This window comes from Camelina sativa, chromosome 14, assembly GCF_000633955.1.
Source record: "Camelina sativa cultivar DH55 chromosome 14, Cs, whole genome shotgun sequence".
In the NCBI taxonomy this organism is placed as follows: domain Eukaryota; kingdom Viridiplantae; phylum Streptophyta; class Magnoliopsida; order Brassicales; family Brassicaceae; genus Camelina; species Camelina sativa.
Window position 1 is genome coordinate 6,085,101 of NC_025698.1, and position 8,242 is coordinate 6,093,342.

The 8,242-nt window shown below is 31.9% G+C and overlaps 1 protein-coding gene and 1 long non-coding RNA gene across 2 annotated transcripts; one reads left to right on the forward strand and one right to left on the reverse strand.

Moving 5' to 3' along the window:
• LOC104739942 lies at positions 4,348 to 5,780 on the reverse strand. Its single transcript, XR_760115.2, has 4 exons — positions 5,486 to 5,780; positions 5,149 to 5,359; positions 5,036 to 5,061; positions 4,348 to 4,872 (listed from the first exon to the last, which is right to left on the reverse strand). It is a non-coding gene; the product is annotated as an uncharacterized LOC104739942 (long non-coding RNA).
• On the forward strand, positions 5,861 to 7,786 carry LOC104743278 (putative F-box protein At1g12855). Its single transcript, XM_010464380.1, has 2 exons — positions 5,861 to 5,913; positions 6,499 to 7,786. The coding sequence occupies exons 1-2, from the start codon at positions 5,861 to 5,863 to the stop codon at positions 7,784 to 7,786; spliced, it is 1,341 nt and encodes a 446-aa protein (XP_010462682.1).

The window sequence follows — 8,242 nt, forward strand, 5'->3', positions numbered from 1 at the left end:
TTGGAAAATGGTCCCTCGGAGTCGGACCCCTCTCTCTCACCTCATTTAACAACGTTATTCGTTATCTGCCTTTCTTACCCTTTACTTTTTTTTAATCTCCCTTTTCATACTCTTTTACACATCTACTATATATTAGTACACACATCTACTATATATTAGTACTTTTTGGAATGTAAGCTTTTCTTACATTTTCATAAACCATAATGTAAAGTATCATATAATGTAAAAAAAAATTAAAATTATTGATGGTAATGATCACTAACTCAGTGTATTGTATGTTTTTTCTTTTTTAAAAATGTATATGTTAAAATAGAAAAAAAAAAACAAAAGTCCATTTTTTTTTTGTCATGTCAATGTGATAATAAAGTCTAGTTCTCTTCTACTTTTTTTTTTAATATCAAAAACGTATTATACCTGCAAAGGATTATAACTTTTTTCACATGGAAACATTGATGAGTCTAGTTCTCCTTGTGGGTCTCTCTCATACGCTACTACTACTATGATGTAGCTAATAATGATATATATAGCTAATCTTTACAAGGAAAGCACAATGTATATAGCCATGTTTTAAAATTGCCTTTGGTTTTGTATTCATTAGTGTTTTAAACTTTGATTCAGGTCAAAAAGGTTTTTCTTTACATATTTGATATATCTCTTGCAGTACATTTATCACTAAATCTAATATTCTCTCTTATTGATGATAATTAAATAATTGTGATATTTGTTTTGTAGGTTAAATCTTGATAAATAATACAAGATTAAATCATTACCACAAACCCAAATCCACAGATCCAATAAACCTAAGTGGAAAACTGACAAACCCTCCGACAGTTTATTTTAATTATGAAAAATGAACTAAATCAATAAACGAATAATATTGTCTGTAACATAAATTGTTATCTTGAAAGATATTTTAAAATTATTTTTCATCAAAAGATTTGCACAAAAGCCGTCCGCTTTGGAGTTTGTGGTACTAGAATATTTATATAATGAAGATAATAACATTACCAAAACAATAACATCTTTATTAAGGATAATTTACCAAAATAGGGTATGACATATGGTTGATCGGAGGAAAAACCTCATATATTTGTATAAATATTTTGGATATAGATAGTGAAGGAACTTGAAGAATGAAATGGTAACGTTGATATCGGTTGATATCTATATGTCAACGTGTAAAGAAACAAATTTTACAAATACAACGTCCTCTTCTTCCTTGGTGTTCTTTCTGAATCATATCCTTGTGAGTAATTTTTGAATTTAAAAAAAAAATAAAATCTCTCTCCAAAATATGTTAAAGTAGTCTAGTGATATAATGTTTTTTTTTTTTTTTTTTTTTTTTTTTTAAAAAAAAAAAAAAANATATCGTAAACGGCTCATACATTTTCTATTAAATCTATACTAAAATGACTAATTTGGCGCGTAGCAACCCCACTGCTCAGTCATTTTAAATTGAAAATTAAGGAAAAAATTTTAAAATAGCCAATTTATTTAAAATATACTATTTTCTAAAATACAATTTAGTTTTTCAAGTTTTCTTTGCTATATAACTTTAAATTTGGAGATTATCGAAGTATATCCATACTAATTTTTTTAATCGAATTAATTATTTGACTTTTTTTATATATAAAAAGTATATCCCTTTGAATTATGTATTTTAACTTATATAGTTTTTATTTACATAAATTTTTAAATTTGGTATGCGTTGCAACTTGCAAACATGCTGATTACTAATTTTAATAAACTAACTTTTTATTATAAGACATGTGTCATCTTTTCCTAATATTTTATGGATTAGAATTTACGCAAGCTTATTTTATAATTGGTAAAAACATAGCTTTATCGCCTTTGGTTTTTATCTTTTAGGTCTTTTTCGAAATTTATATTCCTCTTTACAGTTATTGTCTTGGAGATTTCAATATGTAATTTAATCCTTTTTCTAATATAATTTGGCACAATTGTAAAATTGGACCCCTAACTTGAGTCAATTGCAATTTTAGACTCCTCTTTTTTTCTCTCCAACATTTACCACTTTCTCCCTATTAAATTTTTGGGCATTCATTGTATTCACAAAAATGCCATTATTTCTGATTTATTTGAATTTCTTGCAAAAATGTTTAGTACATCCATATCCTCATCTTCTTTTTTATTTACGGTTGTGCCACCGCCATCAATTTTCCAACAACCATGAACAACCAAATTTGAAGCTCTTAAAGCTTCAACAACCTAAATTTGTAAGCTTAAATAACACCCAATGCTATGAGAACTTCATTTTCTTTCATCTCCTCTCCATTTTAATCCAAGAAAATTTGCAAGTGCATTTATCTTGTTATATGTCATGATTCTTGGATAGTGATTAAATTAGTGCTGGGTTTCTTCTGTGGTGACTAAAGACGACGTCCTCGGTGCTTGACAGCGAAACAACCACCGATAAGGTTATTTTCCGTTAGATTTCATGATTTTCCTTGATTTTTTTTGCGAAAGTAGACTTCATTTGTTAGTCTAACTGTCATAATATCATGTAAAGTCTACTCGGTGGTCAATTTTGCAATTAAAAATTTATCGAGTTTCGAGCTCGTAGACTGAAATATCAGTCTCCTTAATTTCATTCGAAAACAAAAAAATATGGTTCAGACTGCATTATAATCTTTCCGTCAGATACTTCATTTGCAGTCTACTAAGGTGTATTTTTGCAATTGACCAAATTCTTGACTTTTTAGTTATGACTGCCGGAGGAAGTCTACTTACGATAATAAACGAGTAGACTTCTATAGTGACTATTTTTGGCATTGGCCAAAATATTTAAGCATTGACCGTAATATTATTGATATTAAAATAATTAGTTGACTGCAAAAGAAGTCTACTAGTAAAAAAATAAGAATGTTGGTCAACCCCAAAAATGACCACGACAAACTGCAAACGAAGTCAACATTCGTGGAGACTTCGTATGTAGTCTACTTAGCAAAAGTCAAACTTGGTCAATTGCAAAACTAACCACAACGAAGTTTACTTTTTCTAGTTGACGGGTAAATGAAATCTACTTGTCAGCTAGAAGTTTACTACCAAGTCAATGGTTTGGTCAATTTCAAAAATAACCAGAGTTGACTGTAATCGAAGTTAACTTGTTGAAACTTCCTAAGAAGTCTACTCTATTCTATGTTTTTAATTGCAAAACTGACCAAAAAATTAACAAAGGAAGACAACAAAAGAAGTCAACTATCCTAGTAGACTTCATATGATGTCTGTTTTATTAAATTGTAATTGCAAAAATAGACCACACAAAATAGACTTCGAGTTAAAGTCTCTGCGTAGAGGCTGGTTGATGTCTACTCGTTTGACATCAACATGAAGTCGGCAAAATTTGTAAACTAATTTATTGCAAATTGGTGAATAATTTTAAGATTTTTTTGTTGTATTCTTTGATATATGTTATGTACTTGCTTCTATATGTTTTTGACATGATTATATATTATACATATGGAGAAATCAAGTTTTTGGTTTTCTTAGGCAGTTAGGTCATTAACTTTGACTTATTTTGGAAGTCAACGTGTTGGAGTTATGTGTGAAGTCTGTATTGATGACAAGAAAAATAATCTCGGTTTTAGAAAACCTATTCTGGTTTATTTGAAACAGTACCAGAAAAATATAAAGAAACCGACTTCTCTGGCAAACTTCTTTACCAACTAACGTCAAATCAATTAAATCATTTTAAACCTTGTAATGATTATGTCGACGATTTCTTTGGCAGATTTCTGCACGGGAAACTGAACCGTCTGCAAATCAATCAAATCAATTTAATATTTGTAATAATTATGCTGAAGACTTATTCGAAAGACTTCTTCAAAGAATGTAGAATTCTATAAGTATGAAATGAAGTGATATAGAAACTTTCTAAGAATTACCCAACCGTGAATGAGTTCAATCTCCAATACTACAATGAAGTGTATTCTTATTAATTGTTACACTAATTTTTATTAAAATTACAAATTTTTAAGATTTTTTTTTTCAATTTTTTTATATCAATCTTGGTTAGTATTTTTTACTAACTATTTTATTATAATGTATTATTATTGGTATGAAAGAATCAAATATTAGATAATAAAGACTTTTGCCGTGAAAGAATCAACCAAACTTTGTCCTTTTTATTACAGACTCTTAAATAACATGATCACCTCCCGTGCTGATATGTGTCTCTTTTAAACACAGATCACACACATGTTCTTTGCTCATTCGCAGACTTATGTTACATTTGTCGTTATGAAAGTTTTTGATTAAGGAAATTTTCTTTCTATATAATTTTTCTTTTTGCAAATATTTTCTTCCTATTATTAAGGCTTTGTCATACAAAATAAACAATACTTCCTTATGTATACGTTTTTTGTGGCCCATAAATACAGGTTTAAAAATATATATTGTTTTCAATTGAAAAATGAAAATAAACAAGCCACATGGTATACTTAAAAACCTAGTAGCTTCCTTCGTCTTCGTTTCTCTGCTTGCAGCCGTCTATGGCAGTTTTTATTCTTTTGGATAAAAGAATTTCTTTGTTTTCTTGGATATTTAGACTCAAAATTCTTTCATCTCATGGAATCAAAATTGAACAATCAACATACAAATATTCAATTCACTTCACAAGTGCTTCGGTCATATTGTTAGACGCTTCCATTTCATTTCTCAGACGTTTCCAGATCGGAATCTTGCGATTCTTTTGAGCTTCCAGATTAACCTTTTCCGGAATCGCGATTCCCCACGCTTCACAAAAGATTGATTATATATACCTATGGATAGATGTAAGGATTGCTGCAACATCATAAATAGGACTCCATTGGTTCTGTAAGATGTCAAGACAAATACTTCCATCTGCATAGACTGAACAAGACAGCCAGGGGAAACAATAAGATCAAGTAACATAGCCAAAGATTAAACCATTAAGCGCAAAGCATAATTACTACAAGGATTGGATCTATATAAGTTCATGTTTCTCTAGTCCTATATGTAAAAGGAATACACTCTAAAATTTTACAAATCATACCTCCATCCCAAGGTGTATCATCTGGACTGCAAAATCCATGAAGCAGATCAGAATCAAGACAAGAAGGGAAATAAAAAAAACAGTAATTAGCACAAAAGGCAAATGTTTAATACCCGAAGATAACAGCGTTCCAGAGCAAGGTGTTATTGTCTTGAGGTAACACAGCACCGGCGGCTACCTTGGTTTTCCCCGTTCTCGCATCAAGGAGCTTCACAAGCAAACTGGTGATGGATGAAGAATTCCTCACCGGGAAACATAGATCAGAACACAAATCAGAGGCAGTCAAATAGCCACACTTTTAACTCCTCTCTCAACTCTCTCGACCTTCAAACCCCAATAAAGAAAAAAAAAATACTCAGATCTGTATAAGAATTAAATCAGAAGAAAAAGATAGGTAAATACTTCGATTCAAGCTCTTGAAGAGCAATAGATTCATTAAAGCTTACTTACACGTTTAAAAGAGCCATCCACCATCGCCAATCACTAAGCAAGACACTAAGTCTAGCCAAATCCTCCGCCGCAAATAAGCCAAAGTCATCCTAGCACTCATCCTCTCTCTTAACCTCCGCCGCTGACCACAAATGTTCTCCGAATTCAAACGGGGATTAGCAGATCCACAACGCGTATTCTTAGGTGAATTGAATCGAGTAATTGAACCTCGGAAGCGAAACGATAAAGGAAAGAAGAACCAGAAACGAGGACCTAAAGAAGATGGAGGCTAGATTTTTTTTTTTCAGGATCGTGTTGTAATGAATTATATCTAGGGTTTTAAGTTTTTATATCATGTTTCTCTTAACAGAATAAACCGAATCCGGTTAGGTTAAAATGAAGAAATCGATACGCATTCGGTTAGGGTCAGCTATCGGTTTAGTTAAATTGTCAGTAAAATTAAAATAATATAATATTAATAGTTGATAGCATTACAAAGTCAACCACCAATAGTCTACAGAGAATTCTACTTAAGCAAACCCTAAATCAAATAATTTTAACCTAATCAACATTTTCTCTCTTAATTTGATTAGTTTATATGTAAATTTATTTTATTTCAATGCAGGAAGTCTATGTGGTTATTATTTGGTCAAACGGTTAACCAAATTATTTTTAAAATTAAAATTTAACCTATAATTAAGGAGTAGACTTACTTTGATATCTACCTTTTAACGTCAATTTGAAATCAACCATAAAGATATCTATTGCAGACTTCCTCGGGTTAAATCTGTCATTTCGGCTTCTGTTTTTTGTTTGGTCGTAAGGGAGTCAACTGTAATTTCAGTATCCTTAGTGGTTATATTTCTTCAAAAACGAATATAAGATCTACAAGCTCATTCAAATGCAAATAAAGATACTAAAAATGCAATTGTCCATATAACTTGGATGGAAAAAAATAAAAATTAGCGGCTATATATACGTGTATTAAAAAAAGGGATACAGAGTAAAGACAATTCATTCGTACGTATCAAAAGAGGAGGAATCAACTATGAAAAAGGAAAAACAAGCCATATTGCATCATCATCGCGAAGAAAGAGAAGAAGAATTTTAAGAAAAGGAATAAACGAGAAGCTAGTGTTTGCATCATCACTCCCAAACGATATTGTAGAGGAAATTTTCTTACGACTTCCGGTGAAAGCCCAAATCCGCCTAAAGTCTCTCTCGAAACAGTGGAGATGGACGATCGAGTCTCGCAGTTTTGAAGAGAGGCACTTGAAGATCGCCAAGCGATCACACTTGGATTACCCCAAGGTCATGGTCATCTCTGAAGAATATCCTTTGAAAGGGAGTAAAGGTAAGCTGCCTCGTCCAGACACAGACATTGGCTTTAGTACAATCTGTTTGGAATCGGCTTCTGTTCTGTCCTCCACTGTTATCACTTTCCCTCAAGGATATCTTCACTGGATATATGCTTCTGAAAGCTGTGATGGACTTTTTTGCATCCATTCCGTCAGAACACTAGCCATATATGTAGTTAATCCGGCCACACGGTGGCTCCGACAACTTCCTCCGGCTAGGTTTCAGATTTCGATGCTCAAATTGAACCCCACTCCAGAAACTTGGACTTTCGTAAAATCAGTCTGTTATATAGCTTTCGTTAAGGCCATTGATTACAAATTGGTGTGGATGTATAATTCAGATGCCTCGAGTCCAAACGAGGAACTTACCACATCCGAGGTTTTTGATTTTAGGGCAAACACTTGGCGGTACTTTACTTGCACTCCAAGATATCGGTTATTCTGTGACCAAGCGCCAACATCTGCAAACGGGTCTATTTATTGGTTCACGGAACCATACTATGGCGAAATCAAAGTAGTAGCTCTCGATATTCACACCGAAAAGTTTCGGGTGCTACCTAAGATTAACCCGGCTATTGCTAGTTCAGATCCTAACCATATCGACATGTGCACTTTGGATAACGATTTGTGCATGTCGAAAAGAGAAGGAGATACGATGATCCAACATATTTGGAGGTTGAAATCATCGGAAGACTCATGGGAGAAGATTTATACCATAGATTTGCTTTCTTGTTCTTCTTCTTTATCTGAGTTCCGCGATGGATTTAATTGGACGCAAAAGGATTTGGTTGAACCATCCACACCGGTGGCGATATGCAAAAACAAGAAGATCCTGCTCTCACATCGCTATGCCCGCAATCTAATCAAATACGATCCCCAAGCAAAATCTCTTTGTTTATTTTTCCAACGTCCTCTGTGTAGAAGATATGTTTCTTATTTTCAGAGTTTGATCACTCATGTGTAAAAACTAAAAAAGCTATGATGCATTTGGAAGCATGTAAAGAAACAAAAAAAACTGATGGAACAAAACGAGCGTTATATTCTGCCAAAATAATAACATTAACACACTATTTTTTACCATAAGTCATACTAATTTGTAATATCATACAATTTCTCAATTTGCAGAAAAGGTTTTCCTTAATCCACACAAATATCACTACTATATCTTTTATTATGATTTAATATTTTAAATAATGAAATGAAAGCTCTTTTTATTTTTATTTTAATAAGTACATATAGGTTTTCTTTTTAAATCCACATAATATAGTATATATTTATAAGTGTACAATGCATGCAGCATATAGCGATGCTTTTTAAATCCAAATAATAACACAATGTTCATTAATTATTCTTTCTATTATTTTCACTGCATAACAGTGTTCAACAAAAATTAAAAAGCTATACTTTTAAATATGAGTTT